Source organism: Bolinopsis microptera, chromosome 8 (genome assembly GCF_026151205.1).
Source record: "Bolinopsis microptera isolate Bmic1 chromosome 8, MBARI_Bmic_1.0, whole genome shotgun sequence".
NCBI classification, from domain to species: domain Eukaryota; kingdom Metazoa; phylum Ctenophora; class Tentaculata; order Lobata; family Bolinopsidae; genus Bolinopsis; species Bolinopsis microptera.
The window spans coordinates 8,501,439-8,523,847 of record NC_087079.1 but is presented as its reverse complement, the minus strand read 5'-3'; the positions used below and the strand labels follow the sequence as shown (position 1 = coordinate 8,523,847).

The following is a 22,409-nucleotide window of genomic DNA, read 5'->3' as shown; positions in this document are numbered from 1 at the left end:
CCGAGCAATCGCACTGTAAAACATGCTCACGATACACTCAAAATTGGAAATATTCAACGGCTTGTATATGAAACTTACACTTACACTCAGTGTACACCCAGTGTTAACTAGTATTACACACTGGTAAACTCTACGTAACGCGCGAAAATAATAATTCTATGGCGTTTTCATTGTCACATTTCACGTCGACGGGATTAAACGCGCGCGCGCGTAACATCTTATCTTACTGCTATCTCAACGAATAAACACACAACGACTTTGACAATTGACCGACGACTTAACGATTGTGAGTTATGACGGACTTAACTGTATGGGTCAACTACTAAAACTGCATTGTATACTATCTTAATCATTATACTGGACATGAGATGACGAAGTATCTTGAGCAGCACTTTATACCTCCACTTAGAACTTGATTAGTCACGAACAATAGAATCATTATAAATCAATACAATAAAACATCTTGATCAATAAATGCCTAGCAGCACCAGACAGCAGCCGTGTACCTTTTTCGACTCCAAGGAGTCCCTGATGGACTTTTGTTTACTTTTGTTAATAATTTGACCGCAACCTTTCTTTCTCGAAACACAAATCCTACTGTACTTCATTACAGTATTAAGATAATATATTATAAAGCAAATCATGTGAATATATGACTACGAAATAGATCTATAGACTTGTCCATAATATTTAATACCGTATTGATGGTTTTGAATTTTGTATATTGAATTTTAATGTGAAGCGTTTACTCTTCCCCCTCGGCAATTAATTAGAAAGTTAGATTAATGACAATAATTGCCAAATGACGTAGTGGATATAGATGTTCAATGTTGTAGAGTGATTTCAAGAGTAGTGGTCCACAGGGGCCCGAAAAAGCCGTACAGGCACTTGGGTCCTTATCCTTGTCACTAGTCCCAATTGGATTCACTTTACACAAAACATGAACGTTTACAATTTAGACGTACACATTGGCACGATATTTATAAGAAAGCAAACAGTATAAAATAATAAATGCGTGCGCGGCTTGAGCCGCGCCGCATAACAATTTATGCGTTTAGGGGCTGGAGTACGCGTGTTTACAGATTAATGAATTGTTGCATTGTAAATATTTAAAGTTGACGATATATTATGATTTAATAGTAAATTTTTCAAAGCTGGCTTTGGACTTAGGTAAAATTATAATTTATTTATTTAAAAGAAAAACCACGGATAGTTTTTAATTTACATAGTCGTATAACTATAATCAAGTTAATCCTGTTTTCAAGAATGCGCGGCTTTGGCGGCCAGTTATTGACTTGAACATAAAATTGAATTTTAAATAGAAATGTGAATGTATTAAAATTTAAAACTTTCAAAACGGAGGCTTATAAATATTATTATATTATGATTGTAAAATAAAGGATAAAATTTTAAATTTGTTTCACTTTGATCAACTTCTTCATGAGCAATGAGAAAAGAAAGCAATATATAAGCAAGTTAAGTAAATACCTTTTGCAAAAATTCGTCACGAGGAAATTAATAGGATGATGCATACAAAAAGTGCAAACTTCGTACAATTATACTGTAACAATGTCAATGTAATGTATGTTAATATACTGATATTAGGGAGAATTAGAGTAACGAAAGTACTGCACGCGGTGTACTAGCCAATTTCAAAATCACAATGGTTACAAAAATTAATTATGCCACAAATTCAAAATCACAAATACCAAAATGAAGCTAATATAAATTAGTTTTGAATTATATTTGTAGTTTACCTTTGTAAAATTTAAAAAAACAACTGCTGCGTACTGTAAAATTTTGGTTGACGATGTCAACCCATCGAGATCTTTGCTCTGCGAAGCAAGAATGCTAGTTCGCGCGGCACGTCGAAGTGGCGAAGTCCTCCAATGTAAAATCTAAAGTTTTCATTTTTAATTCATATTCAATTTATTTTAAAATAGTTCGATCTATATATTGATTGACAATGTCAACCCATCAATGATCAAAATTGTTGCTCTGCTTCGCAGAGCAACGATCGTCAAGCAACGATTCGATGCTTGATACATGTTACGTATCCCAAATATCAGAGATATATATTTTCCGCCTTCGGCGGCGCGCGCTTCGCGCGCGAAACGTGGCATGCAACGTATGTCAATTCGATGCGAACTGCGAATAAAGCAAGAATGCAAATGTTCATGTTAGTTTGCGCGTCGAAGCGGCGAAGTCCTCCAAAATCTTTAAAGCTTTTAAAAAAATTAATATTGGAGAAAAGTTATAATTTTTGTTTATTGTTTAAGGGGTGACCTTGTAAAATATTTGTTCCAACTTGTCGCGCGCACGAGGTTCAAGGTTATAAATCTACAATTTTTTGTGTGCCGCGCATTTTAAATGCCCAGATCATGAAAGTGTTATATCTAAAATTGAGCGCTATTGTGTTTATTCCAAAAATTTGAAGAGAATTCTGGTAACTACGTACGTGCAAGTGTTTTGCAACTGATCCAATCCTTATTTTTCCAAAAGTGTCTTCGCATCTGCATCATTCATGTGTGATATGATATGATGTCATAAATTTTACTTTATTATTTACTTTACTTTACCTTACTTTATCATTTCATGATTGATATTTGATGATTGAGCCAAACAGGTCCCCAATTTTCTAAAGAATTTAGATTATAATCAAGAATTTAGATTATTTTAGCCGATTTCAGGATTTCTTTTGAACGATTATAAAGCAATGAAAGGCATTAGTTTGGTCAAATCAAACGGAACATATGCTATCAGACTTTCAACTGACTATGGCAGGGTTAAAACAGTTTTAACGCTAGCAACGATCCCCTTTTTATTTTATTTACATATTTTATTTACATAGTTCCACTAAAATGATAATTTAATTTAATTCAGAAAGCTGTGTTGCCAAAAGATACAGCCCGACCACCTAAAAACATACATAGCAGGTCGCCTCATCCCCCTTGATAAAGACCCAGGGGTTAGACCCATTGGGATTGGTGAAGTCCTTAGAAGAATAGTCGGAAAAGCAGTGATGACCACATTGAAACAGGACATTATCATGAACACAGCACCCATGCAACTGTGTGGTGGCTTACAAGGAGGAGTGGAAGCGGCCATTCATGCAGTCAGAAAGATCTTTGAAGAGGAATCCACAGAAGCGATCTTGCTTGTTGATGCTGAAAACGCCTTCAATGCATTAAATCGCAACACAGCCCTTAGGAATCTTCGATACACCTGTCCAGAGCTGTTCACTTACATCCTAAACACATACAGACAAGAAGCTAATCTATTCATTGCCAACACTCCCAACAGTGATGACTTCTTACAATCTCAGGAAGGAACAACACAGGGAGATACCTGTGCACTCGGATGGTATGCACTGAGCCTAATGCCTCTGCTCAGAGAAGTCCAGGTTAAACAGACAGAACCTGAAACAGAACTAGAACCAGACAGGGAACCCAACACTTATCCCAAACAAGTTTGGTATGCTGACGACTCTGCAGCAGGGGGTAAACTTGATCAACTCACGAAATGGTGGGAGGACCTTAAAGATCATGGTCCCATGTATGGGTATTACCCTAAACCCAGCAAGACATGGTTGATAGTGAAACCAGAGCATGCAACCAAAGCTAAGGAACTCTTTCCAGATGTTCAGATCACTACCAAAGGCCACCGATATCTTGGGTCATATATCGGATCAGATGAAGGGCTAAAAGAGTTCATACTAAAGGAAACCGAAAGTTGGAAAGCAGACATTCTTGGACTCGTCGAAATAGCTGCAAACGAACCCCAGCTAGCCTACTCCGCTTTCATATATGGAACCTCCAAAAGATGGAACTTTGTTTGCCGTACAACCCCAGGGATTTCCGACCATCTGAAACTCTTGGAATATTGTGTCAAGGAAGATTTTATACCAGCCATTATGGGCAAAAGTTTTGTGCCTGATCAAATCAGAAAAATAGCTTCACTTCCCGCAAGAATGGGCGGGCTGAGCGTTCCAGACTGTACATCAACAGCAGAGATGGAGTACACTAACTCAGTAAATGCTACAAAACAGCTCACAGAAGCAGTTTTTCAACAGCTAACTACTTTCCAACTAAACGAAGAACTGCAGCATGACATCATAAGTGAAGTAAAGAAGCGTAAGGAAGAGCTTTACAAACACCAACGTGAAACTATTATGAATGAGGTATCCCCATCAACACAAAGGCAATTAGAACTCCTTAGTGAAAAAGGAGCATCCATTTGGTTATCCACACTCCCTCTAAAAGCATGTGGGTACGTCCTTAACAAACAGGAATTCTTTGATGCCCTCTCACTCAGATATAATCTTACACTGTCTACAGCTAACAGAAGTCCCCTATGTGTATGTGGAAAACAAAATCATATCAACCATACTCTAACCTGCAAAATCGGAGGCTACGTTTCACTTAGACACAATTCACTAAGAGACACAATAGCTGAACTCCTAACCACTGTTTGCAAAGACGTTGAAACAGAACCCCAGCTTCTCTCCGTTCCTCACACACTTGAACTATCTAATGGAACAAATAGACAGGATGGTGCAAGACTGGACATCAGTGCGAGATCGTTTTGGTCGCCGCTGGACAGGGCATTCACAGATGTAAGGGTACTTCACCCTCAAGCCCAGTCCAACAGTGACAAGAGCATCTCACAGATGTACCAATCTCACGAGAAAAACAAAAAACGTGAGTACAATGACAGAGTCCTAAATGTCGAAAAGGCTTCCTTCACGCCACTGGTGTTCAGTACTACAGAAGGAATGGCAACTGAGGCTTCACAGTTCCTAAAACATCTCGCTGAAAAGATCAGCCTAAAGAAAGGCCAACGGTATTGTGATGTGATGTCATTTGTCAGACGCAGACTGCGTTTTGATCTACTCAGAACCTGTATAATCTCTATCAGGGGGTACAGAGGTACCAGAACCCTTCCACCCACGGCAATAAGTGATTTGGACCTTAACCTGATCAACACTTTTAAACCCTAAAAGGTCATGGAGTGCTTGTTGGATGGGGGGTCTAAACTACTTATTGTTGTGATGTGATTTAGTGGATTTTACATATATTATTACAAAGGGTTTTATTTTTACCTCAGTTTTTAAATTTGTACCATTTTTACAGAATTTTTATAGTTATAATTATTTTTATATAGGGTCATTGCTATATTATGTGTATATTGTTTGAATATTTTCGTTCTCCATTTAAGATTAAATATGTATACTGTATAGTGATAGGTAGATAAAGTAAAAAATGTAATAAAACGGTAGGGATAAAGTAACTAAGTAAACGTAGTCGACACGTCATAAAACGAACTGACCCAAGCTACAATTACTCCCGCGTAATTTCCCGCGTAATTCTAGAACTCCGATTAGCTTAGATATAGCTCACTGTTAGCCAGCCGAACAGTTGTCCCTAAAATTGGACATGTATTAGGTGATTTTAGAGGAAAAAATCTTTTAAAAAGTGTGTTCCTAGATCAAAACGCGCAGTTTTGCTAGTAGTACCTCAGTTAAGTTTTTCCTGACCAAAGTTCGATCAAAGGTCAGCGTGTAAACTGTAAGTGTAATTACTTATTCTGTTGCACACGCAAATTTTAATGACGTCGACGATTTCTTGAAAATCAAAGAAACAAATAAGTATTTTGTCAACTTGTTTCCCAGATTCTGCTTACATCATGACTTCATTCTGAAACTTGGCAAGCATAATCTAGACAGTACACATTTTAGTAACTTTCACCATTTTAGAATTTTGACGTGGGCTTTAATTAATGTCCTATATTTAACAACTATGACAGAAAGTCTGTGAACATTACAATTGTCAGCATTTTATTTTTAAAGGCCTAACTCTGTAAATTCTGTTCATGCTTGTGAATTTTTTCAGAGTGATTCCATAAAAATTGTTGGCACAATCCAAAAAAAGGGGTAACGAAATGGTCATTTGTAGGAAATCACAATTGAAGTTCAGTGTGTTTGCTATAGAATTACACATGTGCTCTAACCATTACATTGATGAGGATCAATATTTTTTTCTAAGATTTTAATAAAGAAACTGGAACGCACATAGAAAGAAATTAGCAAAAAAACTAGCCAGCTGCTGTGGCATGCTAAATAGAATTAAAGGCAACGAATTCTACAGAAAAGAGCATACTAAACCCCTCTTCGATTCAACACTCATGAAATCATGAATGTGCATAATCTGTACTTCTACCACTGTATTAATGACATCTTCAAGGTCTTGAAATATAGAACCCCTATATCACTTTACTCCCTCTTTGAAACATCTGGCAGACTTGGCAAAGAGACACTCATTCTCACACCTAAACCATCAGACAGCTACATATACAGAGCAGGGACAATCTGGAACACAGTACGACAAAATCTCATGTTAACTACTGTATTCACCTGTACAGTAAGCCATATCACCTCAAATCATCCATAAAAATAACCATCGCTCACACTCAAAAGGAAGGAGAACCAAATGACTGGAACTTAGCCTTAAACAGTGTTCGACAAAATTCAAAAACTTTAAAATTGACCTTGCCTAGATTACTTAAGCTTACAAAAGCTGTAATATCTTAGCAAAATATAACTTGCAGCAGCCCCATACCTTGTCATGAACATAATATCGATACTACCTCTGTGATCACATCTTTCTCTGGGTGCAAAATGAATAGATATATATATATATAAATTATAGGTTTATCAGTTTTATAGAAATTTTAAAGTTCTATAGAAATTTATTTATATATGGATTATAAACATTTTTGTTTGTGTGTTTTGTGCTATGCATCTTTATACCTATTTTAGAAGAGATTTTTATAGAATGTTAGAAGTGCAGTAGGGTCAGTTTCAGACGAATTAAGCATAAATGACATCATTGCCATGTCTGAAGTGGTTTGTAAATGGGCCATTGTTAGCCCCAAGCGTTTTGGTCCCTCATTCCTGCCACTCAGCATTGCCTACTGCAAAGTAGAAATTTTTCTAAGACAATAGAGAAACTGACCTTGTCTCACTAAATTCAACCACTTTCCATAATAAAATACTAACAAATAAAGTTTTTAAAATAATTATATTCAACCACTAAAGAATATTTCCTCAAGTTAACTTCTAGTTAACTAATTCGTGGTTTAAGCTTTTATTTTATTTATGAAAGGAATGTAAAATAAAACTTATTGTTTCATTGAAAAACTTATTGTTGCGTTGAAAGATCATTTGGTAGATCTATCTCTACTCTTTCAGAAAACATCTTAAAGATCAATTTCCATGAGTGACCATATTGAGAGTTGAAACACCCTATATTGAGTCATCCTAATCTAAACTTATACAATAAGCTTGGAGAGGCAAGGAAAATTCTTTAATGGTATAAATTATTGACTGTACATTCCAATGTAACTTGTACAGTATAAATATTGGATAATTGTTCCCCTAGACTGAGTAAATAAAGGGCCCCCTGGCCCTATGCCTATGGTCTACAAGATAATGATCTATTGTCAGGGACCCACCCCCTCTCTTGTATACTAAGAATAAAATCATAATTATGAGTGATTTATTGATAAATCTCCATAGAGATGATATGCTAAAGCAGTATAATGCTAATGCAGTATATATGCTACACACAGTCTAATTTACTAACATCAACTCTTATTATAGCAAATACCACCATTATTAAAGTTTCACCAAGAACCAGTGAGAAGGATTGTTATGTAATGATGCCTCCCGTTACCAGGAGTTTTAGAGAACGCAAAAGCTTCGGTAAGTTAAAATATTTGGTGAGGGAGAACCTTAGCTGTGATTTAGGCCAGAAGCCAGTGATGGTTGTTAAATTATCTTTATCAATGTATTGTTTTTGTATATTAGAGCTTTAGCCACAGGTAGGTTGGTCTGCACCGAGCCCCACAGTTTCAATTCCTTGTTTAACTAGTGGGTCTTTGGCTTTATACTTACTTTAGAATTTAGTTGTTGACCAATTTAACAGCTAATTGATCATAATTCCCTCAACTTGAAAATCAGGATATTAAGCAGAAATGTACCAAAATGTCAATTTTTGTCCGAATATGCTGGTTTTTATAAATGAGTTATGTACGTGTGTTCAAATATTGTTTAAGCTGCTAACAGTGCCTTCAATAAGTTAAACGCTAACATTTCCACACCTTACAGCGAGCAGGAAGCGAGAAGTAGATGACATCCGCATGAAACACCCCAACAAGACTCCAGTCATCGTGGAGCGCTACAAACACGAGAAGAACCTGCCAATTCTGGACAAGACCAAGTTCCTGGTACCAGAGGAGCTCACTATGGGACAACTTATCTCCATCATCAGGTGATTGCATGATTGTAGTATCGTTAATTGTTTTATGAATTTGAAATGCAGACATGATCATTAGATGAAATTATGTAATACAGTAATACGTTGTGGATGGTATTACTCTGATTAAAGAAAATTGTTGGTTAGTTGAGGCCAGGGCTAGGAAGGGCCCAGTGTCTCGTTCCAGTGACCTGTCAAAATTAAGTTAAAAATTCGTGCATCTTCGTTCAGCTAAGTTTGCAAAAGGATACGGCACCGGTAATTCCCAGGCGGTCACCCATCCAAGTACTAACCCGGCCTGCAGTTGCTTAACTTCCCAGATCGAACGAGATGGGGTGTATTCAAGCGAGTATGGCCGTTTCCGACATCATTGAAATTTAAGCCTTTATATTTACATTGGTCTGTATTCTTTACATAAATATTTTGATATAATGTATCATGATTTTACGTTTAAAATGTTACACTTTTATCATATTTATACGTTAAACCTGGTTGATTAAGATTTTATGTGGACATTTTTAACAGTTCTTGTTTTTAAGACTGTTTTTAAAAAGACAGTCTTGTTTTTAAGACTGTTTTGTTTCACCTAAATATGAGCCTAACTTGATTCTATTCAAGAGGTTCTCTCAAGATGATTTTTATATCGAAGATTTCAAGAGCCTAAACTGTGTATGATTCGCCTCTCCAAACAAATCTAAAGTTATTTTTAACAGTTGTTTGTTTCCCCGCAAATCTAATTTCCCACTCGTGAGCTTGCAGCTGTCTACTCTTGAAGTTGTTTGTTTTAATCAGAAACAGACAGAAATTAACACATTAACATACGTTACAGTGGTATTTCCTTGTTAAGCTCACATATATAGTAGTGTGTTAGCATTGCTGTATTGGCAACGAGAATATACATTGAATCTATCAATTACTGGATACTTGTCGGTATTATCTTGATAAAATCATATAATCTAGTTTATAGCAATGTGAGAAATGTTGGATATGAAGATTGGACTTGCTGAAATAGTATAATTATAGTAAAGCGTTTACGTTGGGCAGTGTTGTTGAAACTGAGAATGTAGAAGTATGTGCTGTGTCCTACACTCAAGAGTAACAAGTGTAAAATGTACTTGAATTTATTTATAGTGCACTTTTCAGTTCTCATGTCTTTAAACGTTCATTTACGGGTTGAACTCGTAGTTTGGCTTGGTATGGAAATATTTCTCAAACGTTGATAACCAAGATGATTTTAAAAATGTGACCTTAACAATACCACGTCACAATATCTTGTCCATTTATATGTGATCATTGTCATTATTCTGTGTAATCGAAGTGTACAACTGAGAAGTTATTCAGTCAGAGAATCTCCTGTGAGGTGAAATAACACTGAAGGGGCCATTTTGAAGCGGATAGAAAACTTTTGACTCAGCTAAAAATAGGGCACTTCAGGTTTTAAATCAATTTGCTTCACAGATAATATTCAGTAACGTGAGACACAAGTAATAATCTCATAAGACAAAGTACATGTCTGATAACATAAGACATGTAATATAACTGATAATTTGTGACAAATATAGTACATAACGCTACACTCCGCGTGTGTGTGTGTGTGTGCGTGTGCAGTAATTGGCAGTGTACGAAAATAGTAACACCATATTATGTGTCGTGTGTGCGTATGTCATGTGTGATGTGCGCGTTTCACGTTTGTGTCCTATTGGCGTGGGTGTTTAGTCATGGAATGAAATTCCCCGTTGAGACGTACATATAATCACTATCATTCCAATCATGAAGAAGTTTGTTTTTGGGACGATGTATACTGTTAATATTACATAGTAGTAGTATAATAGTACTTGAATTACTTATGCTATATAATTAAATAATAACCCTGGGTTAAACCTACTAACCTCGGAAATATAATTTCCTTACCAAATTAAGCTGGGGCTAGTCAGGTAAGGGTATCTAGAATTATGACCCTTAGTTTCTTAATTTCCCTCTCCAACTTCCTATGGGCTCTGGTTTGGGGCTGACATCTCCCAATGGTCCATATTTCGTGATTTATAATTTTACTGGAATTGAAGGAAACTGGAACCGTGCCAAACTTCCGAGTTAAATGTTTCAGTATTATTATTGATTCCTGCGTAACATTGTTGTGATTTAAGCACTACAGTCACAATAGCGTTTCTATTTACATGATGCCCTGGATATATTATGTGTGTACAATTAATTGGGGGAACATTCCGGAAAGCAAAATTCAGTGCTCAATGCGGCCCAGGTCTCAACTAGACTCTTGGACCTCGGCCTTTAGGCTTTATGAATATTCTAACAGTTTAGCTAGTAGCATATATAATGTGTTTGTTTGCTTGTTTGTTTCCAGAGAGGTATACCGTAAAGAAGAAGGTAGATAATTTGTACATTAGATTATTAATTTCTTAGAAAACTACACCAAGTTTCGATTTTTCTTATCTTTCCTAAACAAATTAAATACTCTGACTCTATTAAATTTTCAATTTATATGATTAAGAGATAACTCTATGCTATGGACTTTATTAAGTTATATTGAATAAATCTGTCCGGTCTTTTAATTATAAATAAATAAATTAATACTTTCAACACTACTATATAACAAATAATTTGAGGTATGATCCCGAGCCTCAAAGCTATGACAAATGACAAGGCTGCAGGCCAAACGCCCAGCAGTGAAGAAGCAGAGAAAAAGAGAAAGAAGCTCTCAGAAAAAGGTACTGTTAAATCAAAAAAACCTATACTAAAGATTAAAGATGTTTCTAAAGATGTTTCTAAAGATGTTTCTAAAGATTTTTCTAAAGATTTTTCTAAAGATTCTAAAGCCCCTCCAAAGAAAAGTGCCATTAACCCAAAAGCAGTCCCCAAGTTTAATCTCCAAGGGCTGTGTTGTCGCTGTAAAAGTGATAACATGGCCTATGAGTCCATTTCTTGTCAGATATGTAAAGACGTTTTCCACGCATGTTGTAAGGATAAGGCTGGCACACTTATGCCCACGTCTATTTGTGCACGGACTTTCCTGACGAATATTTTGCCAGTTATTCACAAATACGGTAATACATATTCCCAAAGATATGGTGACTTTGGCTGGACATGTCCTAACTGTAAGAAAGCTCTCCTTGCAAAAACTGCTGTTAAAACTGCGGACTCAACTTGTAATACAAGCATGGATAGCACCAAGAGTGTGGCTAGCACTGGGAGTGTGGCTAGCACTGAAAGTGGGGCTAGTATCACCACTGATACAACTTCCAGCAATGGAGATGAGAAGACATTGATTGAAACTTTGAGCAATTTTAAAGTAAGTTTAGTGTCAAGTGTAGAAGAACTTATTTCCATCAAACTTAAATCACACATAGATTCTCTGCTCACAGAAGTACCAAATCTTACACAAAGATCCAGCACCCCTAGTAGTGCATCATCTATCCCTAGTAGTGCATCAGCCCTAGCCCTGCAAACATCTAGTTCTTTAAGTGCTTGTCCAATGAAGTCTACCAGTTCACTTTCATCTTCAAAGAGCTACAGTGTTGCGTTGTCTCCTGAATCGGCTATAGATAGCCCGACTAGTACTGCTACTGAGAACTACATAGAACTAACCAAGAAGGAAACTCCTATGCAAAAACTTCCCTCTGACAATATCCATAATAATGCTCCTGATAATCATGTTATCGTCCTCAATGTAGAAGCTAGTAATATTAATCTTGAGGAAGCAGGAAAGCTAGCTAGCAAAGCCCTTGGTACAATACCCATGATCTTCTTGACCCCTAAACCAAAGACAGGCAAAATTGTTATCTCCTTCCCTTCAGAAAAAGATAGAGAGGATGGGAAAATAGCCCTTGCAAACTCATCAGCTGTAACTTCGTCCAAAATCACTGTTAATGATGCAAAGAAAATGTTCCCGAAAGTCACAGTTACGAATATTCCAAACAACTTAATCTCCCACATTGTCTCTGAAAATCTATCAGTTCCTGAATTTCGAGAGAAGGTTAAAACCTTCATGGAAGTGAAGCTTCTGGAAAAGAATCAATATGTTAAAGATTTGGTGACCAAGCATGATAGAACATTTAAAGTTGTGTATGTCAATTATGGAAGAGACTACACTACTGTTGGGATTAAAGTGTCTCCTGATATAAGGCATTTCCTGTTAAACAATCAGTCCATTTACATAGGAAATTCCAGATGTAAAGTAGTTGATAGATTTGATCTTAAGCAGTGCTTCCGATGTCAGAAACTGGGACACATTTCATCTCAGTGCCAGGAAACTGATGTTATTTGTATGTATTGTAGTGCATCACACATAACCCGGGCTTGTCCCTACAAAGAGGTCAGAAGAAGTCACAGATGCACCAACTGCTCACACTCCACTTATGAATCATACAGAGAATCTTGTAACACCCATCACTCTGGTGCTGAAAACTGTCCCATCATATTGCTGGAGAAAGAGAGTCTTCGACAAAGAACAGAGTACTCAAAAAACATGTAAAGACTACGCTTCTCAACCTAAATGTCGGACTGTTTAACACGAGGTCACTATGTAATAAAACTGCACAAGTATTTGAGCAACTGTCTGACTCCAATATTAATGCCTGTTTCCTGACAGAAACTTGGCTACGTAAGGGAGATACGTCAAAAATAGCGGAAATTAAAGACCTAGGTTATAATATTGTTCACCAATCTAGAGCTGGTAGAGGAGGTGGTGTCGCTATTGCCTTTAAGAAAGATCTTAGCTTCAATAAACGCCCTACAAAGACCCATAAATCCTTCGAACATGTTGAGTGTGTGCTGAAGTCAAGTTCCAATGACCTTCTTCGTTTCTGCTGTGTCTATCGATCTTGTACGGCTAAAATGTCCAAAATGACAGACTTTTTACGGGAATTTGATGAATATCTTGACAGTCTAACTCACCTTCCAGGTAGACTGATCATTGCTGGAGACTTCAATATCCATGTCGAAGACCTCACTGATCCTGATACGATAAATTTTATCCATCTCATATCAAACTATGGCCTCATCCAGCATATTTCCAGTTCAACACACATTGGGGGTGGAATCTTAGACCTTGTTCTTACTAGAAGCAATGCGTGTGATATGTTGAACATAAAAGATATAAATGTAGCTAAAACAGTAACAACATCAGATCACTACTTCGTAAATTTCTCTATTGCCTTTCCTCACCACAAAGGAAGCAACAAAGAAGATATGGTGGGCAGAAAGATATCAGATATAGACATGAGTCTTTTCAAAGAGGATCTGTTGCTATCTGACATAAATGACCCCAACAAGTTTATTGACTGCAACTCTGCCACAGAACTCTATAACAAAGAACTTCGCAGAATTCTTGATAAACATGCTCCCCTTATCTGTTTTAGCATTAATCCTGATCAAAGCAAGTGGGTGGACACAAAATGTCAAACTGCCAGAAGGAAACGAAGAAAAGCTGAACGAGACAACAGGAGACTACAAACTGCAGATTCAAAATTGGACTATAAAAAAGCTGTTAAGCATGCTGAGGCAGTTATAAACACCACTAGACAGCTATACTATGAAAATCGTCTGCAAAGCTGTGAGGACAATAAAAAAGATACCTACAAAATAGTCAATCAGCTAATGGATCGGGACATATCTAAAAACTTGAAGCCTAATAACAAACCTGCTGAAACTCTATGTGAGGAGATGAAAGAGTTTTTCAATGATAAAGTGGAAAAGATTTACTCTGCCATTAACAATGATACTGCAGCTGACACTCTACTTGACCACTCAGAACCATTTCAAGGTGAAGCCTGGAGCCAATTTGAAACCATAAGCGACAATGATCTCAAAAAGATTCTTTCTGAACTTAACAAAAAAGAATGTGAAGAGGACCCCATCCCTCTAAAACTTCTAATGCAGTGTTTTAATGAAGTTAAACCAATTGTGTCATTTATTATCAATGACTCACTTGTCACTGGAAAATTTCCGTCAGTCTTAAAGAGTGCTCTTGTCAGACCAGCCATCAAAGATGATAAAGGAGATGTCAATAGCTTCAACAACTATAGACCAATTAGTAACTTACCTTTCCTCTCGAAACTCATTGAAAAGAGTGTCCAGAAACAGATGACCAAACATCTGGACTATCACAATCTTCATGCTGAGCATCAAAGTGGTTATAGGTCAAATCATAGCTGCGAAACTGCAACCCTTACCATCTACAATGATCTTCTTTGTATCAGTGACATGAAAAGCAAGGTTATCCTCCTCCTTTTGGACCTCAGTGCTGCTTTTGATACTGTAAATCATCACTTGCTCCTAAAAAAACTAAAAAAGGACTTTGGTTTTGAAGGTACTGTTCTCGAATGGTTTACATCATACCTTAATAACAGATCCTTCACAGTAACTATTGATAAATCAAGATCAAAGAGATGCTTCCTTAGAATTGGAGTCCCGCAAGGTTCAATTCTAGGTCCAATTCTGTTTATACTTTACACAAAGGAGCTCAATCAGATCGCAAAGAGACATGGATTTAACATCCATATGTACGCAGATGACACTCAACTGTACATTGAGTTTAACCCACTATTTCGAGATCTGTCAACAATCGAAGAGAGAATAACAAATTGTTTTGAAGATATTAAAACCTGGATGACCCAAAATAAACTCAAACTGAACCAAAACAAAACAGAAGCTCTTGTAGTACAGACCAAGAACAGTTACTCTTCATGTCCAGTCGATTCAATACAACTTGACAATGCAGCTGACCCTGTGGAGGCATCCCGCACAGTGAAAAGTTTAGGTGTCCTATTTGATCAATTCCTAACATTTGAAGATCAAATAAATTCAATTATCAGTTGCTGCAACATCCATCTGAGGAACCTTCGAGTTATAGGCTCAAAGCTTAACTATGATCTAAAAAGACAGCTCATTCACTGCTTGATCTTTTCAAAACTAGACTACTGCAATGGACTCTTATACGGTTTACCCGATCTTCTCATAAAGAAACTCCAGAAGGTACAAAATTCCTGTGTTCGATTCTTGTTTGGTTGGAAAGCTATCAAAAAATGGGACAGTGTCACTCCATTCCTGAAAAAAGCCCATTTTCTTCCAATACGACAACGAATAGAGTATAAGATTGCTCTAACCGTGTTCAAATGCGTCAACAACATAGCGCCGGAGTATATCACCAAATGTATTGACATCAAGAGTCAACCTGTACGTGTACTAAGAACTGAAGAAGACTATTTCCTCCTAAATGTTCCTCCTATTTCAAACTATAGTAAAACCGAAAGAAGTTTCAGCTACTGCGGACCCTCTGTTTGGAATCAGCTTCCTTATCAATTGAGGACACTAACTGATATCGTCTTATTTAAAAAGAAACTAAAAACTCATCTCTTTGAAAACGTATTTGTATAAGTATCATGTATTACCTCTCTCATAAAATCCATACTTCATAAAAATAAGTTCTTATGTACATGTTACTCATGAGTCGCTTTAGATGGTTTGAACTGAATCTTTGGGTTTTGAGTTCTTTATGGCTATAAAGCGATGTATAAATTCCTACTTATTATTATTATTATAAAGGGTCTCAATAAGAGGTCTCGACTGCCTAGGCGTCAAACCTTGGCAGTCGGTAGATTTCCTCTGGCCCGGGATCAGCTGACCCTAGGGACCAGAGGGTAAAGGTGTAGAGACTATGTGTATCTACAAATCTTTCGAGGTTGTTTTTACAAGAGACAGGGCTTGCTACGCAAGGGAAGAAAACCGGGAGAAACAATCACAAATTATACAAATAAAAATTATAACACCTAGTAAAAAGAAATTCAAACGATCCTACACTACTACAAATGTTTATTACATACTACAATGTAATACACGATAAATAAATGCTGTATAATCAAGAAACAGGGCTTGCAGGGCAAGGGACGGAACACAGGGACTGGCTACAGAGTGTATAAAACAGTGATTCAGCAAGTACCCATTGGGTATTGCTGAATCGTACCCACAAAATACCACAATCAATACAAGAATATACAATATTTAAACAAACATCATGTTTATACAAGAATCAGGGCATGCAGAGCAAGAGAAGAAAAATAAGAGAAAAACTCCAACACATGTATACCCCTTAGTCCAGTAAATAACAATAATTGCTTGTACACAAAACTGTATAATATAAAATACATAACAAATACACAGTCTACCCAATATACGGGTTAAAAATTTTATACACAAGAGACAGGGCTTGCATAGCAAGGGAAGAGATATAAGAGGACCAGGTAAAAAGTGTTTATTACAGTATCCAGTGAAGAATAAACTAAATATAGAGTATCTACAGTGTATTATACTCTCAATAATATCATATGTCTAAGACCATCCTGAGAATTCTGGCTGATCCAAGCAGAGCTGTCTTCTGGAGATTAGAGATGCTCAGATTGCAGTGGACTGCGTCGAGGTGTTTACGAAAGTTAATGGTGATAGTTCCTAATGCGCCTATCACCACAGGGACGATTGTGACCTTTCGTAAATTCCAGTTCTTCTTAATTTCTCTTTTTAGGTCTTGATATTTCAGTATCTTTTCTTGTTCTCTATCCAGGATCCGGGTATCTCCTGGGACTGCAACGTCAATGATGGTTGCTGCGTTGGTTACCTTGTCTACCAGGAGGAGATCCGGTCTGCAGTGTTCGATAACGTGGTCCGACTGGACATGGAAGTCCCACAATATCTTGACTTTTTCGTTCTCCAGCACCTTCTCTGCCCGGTGTTCGTACCACCTTTTACTGCGTGGGAAGCCGTATTCCTTGCACAGACTCCAGTGCAATGCGGCAGCTACTTTGTCATGCCGACACTTATATTCTGTCTGTGAAAGTTTTGGGCACCCATTCAGTATGTGGTCTATTGTCTCGTAATGATTTCTGCAGAGTCTGCAGAGGGGAGAAGAGCCAGGTGTTTTGTCAATCCTGTGCTTCACATAATTCGTCCTAAGTGCTTGGTCTTGGGCTGCTATCAACAATCCTTCTGTCTCCTTCTTCAAGTCTTGTTGAGTGAGCCAGTTCCAAGAGGTTAACGGGTCCGCTATACCCACCATCTGCCTTGGGAACTGTCCGTGCATCACTTTAGCAGTCCACTTCTCCTTGCGGATTTCCTCGCGTTGTGTTCGGTCGATATCTTTCTCTATCTCTTCACCCAAGAGTATCTTGTCTTTGACAAAGTAGTCCTTCAGAGCAATCAGTTCTGGGTCTCTACTTCTCACCACATAAGTGGTGAGTGCATTCTCCTCTCTCTTTACGACTTCCTCTATACTATGTAGCCCTCGGCCACCCATTTGACGGCTTACGTATAACCGATCAACATCTCCTTGGGGGTGGTGAGCTCCATTTATCCTCATCAGTTTCCGGGTCTTGACATCTAAGGCTTTGGTCTCTCCAGCATTCCATGAGAGAATTCCAGCTCCATATCTTATCACAGGTACAGCCCAGGTGTTAATTGCTTGTATACTATTCCTGCCATGAAGCTGGGATTTTAAAACCTTTTTAACTCTTCTGATATACTCTTTTGTAACCAGTGCTTTCATCTCTTTGTGCAGTATATCATTGGCTTCTAGTATTCCCAGATACTTATAGCCCTCGTCCTCCAACTCATGGATCTGTTCACCTGTGGGTAGGGAGATGCCTTCGAAAACGGCTCTTGCTCCCTTCTTCACCTTCACCACGGCACATTTCTCTAGCCCGAATTCCATTTTTATGTCACTGCTGAACTCTGCTGTGGTATTAACCAGTGTTTGCATTTCGTCTTCACTCTCGGCATACAACTTGAGGTCGTCCATGTATAGCCTATGTGACACTTTCGGTCGACCTCCCTTCTCCAGAGAGTATCCTATGTCATGCTTATTCAAAAGAATGGACAGGGGTATAAGACTCATGATAAAGTGAATAGGTGATACTGAGTCTCCTTGGAATAGACCTCTATTAATTTTAATTCTCCCCAGGGAAACTTTACCAAGCATCAGGTTAACATACGATTGTTTGAAGGAGGCTTCAAACAGATCTATGATGGATGAAGAGATACCACACATGGTCAAACAAGACAGAATCCAAGAGTGTGGGACGCTATCATACGCCTTCTTGTAGTCTATAAACGTCATGTTCAGGTTCCGCTTCCTTCGTTTACAGTTCTTCAGAATGAGTTTGTCTATCATTAACTGTTCTTTACATCCTCTGCTCTTCTTCTTGCACCCTTTCTGCTCAGGGGGGAGGAGTTTTTGCTGGTCTAAATGGTTGTATATGGAATCTGAGATTAGGCCAGTGAACAGTTTCCACATAGCTGATAAGCATGTAATAGGTCTGAAATTGCCTGGGATGGGTCCTTTGGAGTGGTCTTTTATGAGCAGGTACGTGCGTCCCAATGTCATCCAGTCTGGGATATCAGCGTTGGTTAGGCAATTCATAAGTTGATCTGCAATCCTATTGTGGAGTTCTTTAAAGTGCTTTATCCAATAAGCATGCAGTCCGTCTGTACCAGGAGAGGACCAATTGGTCATTTTCTTCACTCTATCTGCAACCAGGGTGTTAGTTATAACAAACTGTCGCTGTTCATCTGCTGAGGCTAGTGCTGTTCTGACATCCGGTAACCATTCAGCATCACTGTTATGTTCAACCGGCTGCTCCCATATGTTCTTCCAGAACTTCAAACAAGAATCCTTGTCAGCCTCAGGGTGGGAGATATCCTGTTCTTCAGGGTTTGTTTGAAGGTTTCTGTAGAACTGCCTCTGGTTGTTTCCAAACAACTTGTTCTGGTGGTATCGTTCGCATCTTTTATTAAATCTCTTTATCTTAGCTGCTTTTGCACGAAGACGTTGCTTGAGCTCCTCAATGATGCATGATATACCCTTTTTCTTCAACAGGGGGTGACGTCTGTTGAGCCCTTCTAGTATTTTTTGTTTAAGGGTAATACCTTTCTTCTTCTCCTCAAGATAAGAGATGTCTTTCCTCACCTGGGTAATCTTATCTTCGATTCTTCTTTTCCATAGCGGAGTTTTCCGCTTCTCTGTATTCTTATTTGCAGGTTTTTCACCAAGTCTTTCGCTGACTAAATGTGCTCCTGCAAGCAATAGAGTGTTGGTTTCAGTGATTGAAGAAGTAGGAATCTCTGCTATACATGAGTTGATGAGAGATGTTTCCTCCATAAGCTTCTTTCTGTTCACATGTCTCAGGGGCTTGGTTTCTATCACTGAAGGGTCTTCTAAGAGGGTTTTTAGCCGCTCAATGATTGCCTCCTTGTCAAAATCAGGTACCGTTGCGGTGGGGGTGAGTTCTTCGGCGGCAACAGTTGGGATAGTTGCATCCCTCAACGTCCTGATTGCTTGGGAGACTGTGGGTAGAGCTTGAGTTGTCGTTGTTGGAGCCTCTTCCACTACGCTAGGTGGAAGAGTACCTCGAATCTCCAGTAGTTCTATGTCTGAGAGGAGATTATTATTTCTGATTGACCTTGCTTGGTCTGCCAATCTTTGTTCTGTACAAGTGAAGAGTCCGGCATCATCCCACAGTGACCGGAGTCTCCTTCTGTAACCAGAGCGGGATGGTTGGCTCTGGTAATACAGTGTCATGAGCTGTATGTTGTCCTCCTTGCTCCACGTGTGACGAGTGGAAGTCTCAGTGCGAGCCTTCCTCTCACGGCGAGCTGGAGGGGCGATGTTAGGTTGTTGATCCTGCTCTGACCCATTAGTAGGGAGAGTAGGAGAGTTTGAAAAATTTGAGAGAGAATTCATATCATAACTGGGGGACTTGATATACCCCCTAGAGAGTTGGCAGGGAAAACAGAGCACTGAGCGTTGCCCCGCGTCGCCCAGCTCCCCAGGTAGCTACCTCCTGGGTAGTAGACCCGTTAGTAACCATTTAACCCATGGCCACACATCCTTTTGTCACGAGTCCACAACTTAAGATTGGGGGACATCTGCGGGTCAGTCCATGCCCGGAAAGAAAACCACTAGGTGTCAATTGCACCTAGTCAAGAAACCAAGAGCTAGAGCAGAAGGATAAAAGATTTTCACCAACGAGAGGCAAGAAAGGGAATTAACCGGGGGACAAGTAACACCAAATACAAGGATATATATAATATAATTTCAATTACAATGTAATTACTAATACAATGGGTATGGTAAATGGTAACACTATAAATAGTAATTATTTACTAAGGATGGAGAATCTTTCAGTACTGACAGTCTATGCTGCTATGATAACGAATAAATATATAATAAGGGGATAAATCTTAAAATACTGCTGTTTCAGTCACAGATACTTTTCTTGGTTTTTCCATTTTGTGCTTTTTTTTTGTCTTTTTTGTTTTTAACTTTTTTTGTAATTTTCTTTCTTTTTTTTTGTTCCTTCCTAAACATGAATTTTAAGCAATTACAAAATCTCACTATAACATTAAATGATGTTGAGAAGGACAATAGAGCCTGAGGTTCTGGTGGTCTACAGGTGTTTCACCAGCTGTTTGGTCAAGTTCTAGCCCGTTACTTGGACTAGTAACGGGGGAACTAACAGTGTTAATAGTTTAAACTTTGTGCTATAACTGAACCTCAGGAAGAAGACATCTGGCAATGCCAGGGAGTGAGTAGCTCTAGCCGGCAGCCATCCAATGGACTGCTGCCGTTACCGACCCCGGGGGTGCTGACCACGAGTATCAGCCTCGGACCCACTACTCACTAGCTCTGGTGTTCTGAGCGGGGGCCTTATTATTATTATTATAATGATTAAGATTTAAGAGATTATTCTATAAAGGGAGATTACTACGCTAACTTAATTTAGTTATATATTATAGAATAAATAAAAGGTTTCTTAAAAGATTCGTAAAATAAAAGTTGATAGCTTTTAGCTTTAGCATAGCGTAGCTTCGTGCTTTTAATATCAAGGTCAGAATCTTTGAGTTTATAAAACTGAATGATGTTGTCGACTAAAAACACTTTAAACATTCAAGCAATAGGGTTGGTTCCCAGACGACGAGCGTCACGTGATCCAGCTATCATGTCACGTGGTGCCCACCTGGCGTCGAGAGTCTGGGATCAGTTTCTCAATAACATGTCACAATAAAATTGCTGCAACTGCACTATAAATGCCACTTATGCAATAAATGAAATATTAGACACAACGTCAAACAATCCAATCACGTACAGAGTATAACAGACCACATATTTAAAATTAACAAAAATATTTCAGGCGCCGGCTAACTCTGCGACCGGACCAAGCGTTCTTCCTGCTAGTAAACCAGAAAACCGTAGCAACCTTGACGCTGACAATGAGTGAGGTTTATCAAAACGAGAAAGATGAGGACGGTTTTGTGTACATGACCTATGCTTCACAAGAGATGTTCGGTTAAAAAGAGTGAAGGTATCGTTTCTTCGTGATGTTATCTTTCGGATTGTGGTGCTTCCTGTTGCTCTTCAAGCTTGGACATGTGATGTAGTAGAATGTATTATATTATTTTGGGGTTGAATGACATAGACATTTCAGTGATTTTTCAATTGGAGTGTCCAGGCTTGAGAGCTTAGAATTTAAAGAAACTTTGTAGAAGTTTTTCTCTTCTATACTGTGTTAAATGAAAAACGATTAAAAAACAAGACTTACATTTTAATTCTACGTGTACTATTCACATGACTTTATCGTATAAAATATGCCAGAAAAATTATAAAACGTAAAATATCATTATAATTTCTTCGTGATTTAAAAACTGAATTGAAATGATAATCACCGTAGTTCTGTTGTGTGCAAAACAAGCGTTTTGGCCGATTTTATTAGAAAGGTTGGCACAAGTATAATACTTAATTGATTTTAAAAGCGAATAATTTGTTTATTGGGTATATATTTCACAGTGTTTGTTGTTACATGTAAATGATGAAATTGATGCCAAGAAATGCTTGTTTGGCAATATCATAATATTAATCCTATCTGTTCAACGATAATACCAACTGTAAATTGTTTGATCGATTCATTTCCAATCATTTCTTTACTTTTTATATGTACTACAATTGCACATCATTTGATACCACTGATCATTCTATAATCTGACATACGATCAGTCTATGTTATGCGAAATGAATTAGATGCCACTCGTGATGTGATC

General features: G+C 38.0%; 2 protein-coding genes and 1 non-coding gene across 6 annotated transcripts in view; 2 read left to right on the top strand and 1 right to left on the bottom strand.

The window, feature by feature from the left end:
• The window catches only part of LOC134819567 (microtubule-associated proteins 1A/1B light chain 3A-like), a 69,081-nt gene extending 46,797 nt beyond the window's left edge, over positions 1-22,284 (top strand). Inside the window, exons 2-4 of one of the 3 annotated variants that reach the window (XM_063829571.1) lie at positions 7,659-7,762; positions 8,168-8,330; positions 21,506-22,284. In XM_063829571.1, the coding sequence (XP_063685641.1) occupies positions 7,717-7,762; positions 8,168-8,330; positions 21,506-21,665 (369 nt within the window). In that variant the 5' untranslated portion in view covers positions 7,659-7,716 and the 3' untranslated portion in view covers positions 21,666-22,284. The remainder of the gene's footprint in view (positions 1-7,658; positions 7,763-8,167; positions 8,331-21,505) is intronic. The other 2 variants (XM_063829572.1, XM_063829570.1) reach the window with 2 other exon arrangements.
• On the bottom strand, positions 8,560-8,678 carry LOC134820287 (5S ribosomal RNA). Its single transcript, XR_010160867.1, has one exon. It is a non-coding gene; the product is annotated as a 5S ribosomal RNA (ribosomal RNA).
• Positions 10,911-22,409, top strand: part of LOC134819562 (serine/threonine-protein kinase Pink1, mitochondrial-like) — a 65,904-nt gene continuing 54,405 nt past the window's right edge. The window contains exon 1 of one of the 2 annotated variants that reach the window (XM_063829564.1): positions 10,911-10,936. The gene's annotated coding sequence lies outside the window, so the exon portion shown is untranslated. The remainder of the gene's footprint in view (positions 10,937-22,409) is intronic. The other variant, XM_063829565.1, reaches the window with a different exon arrangement.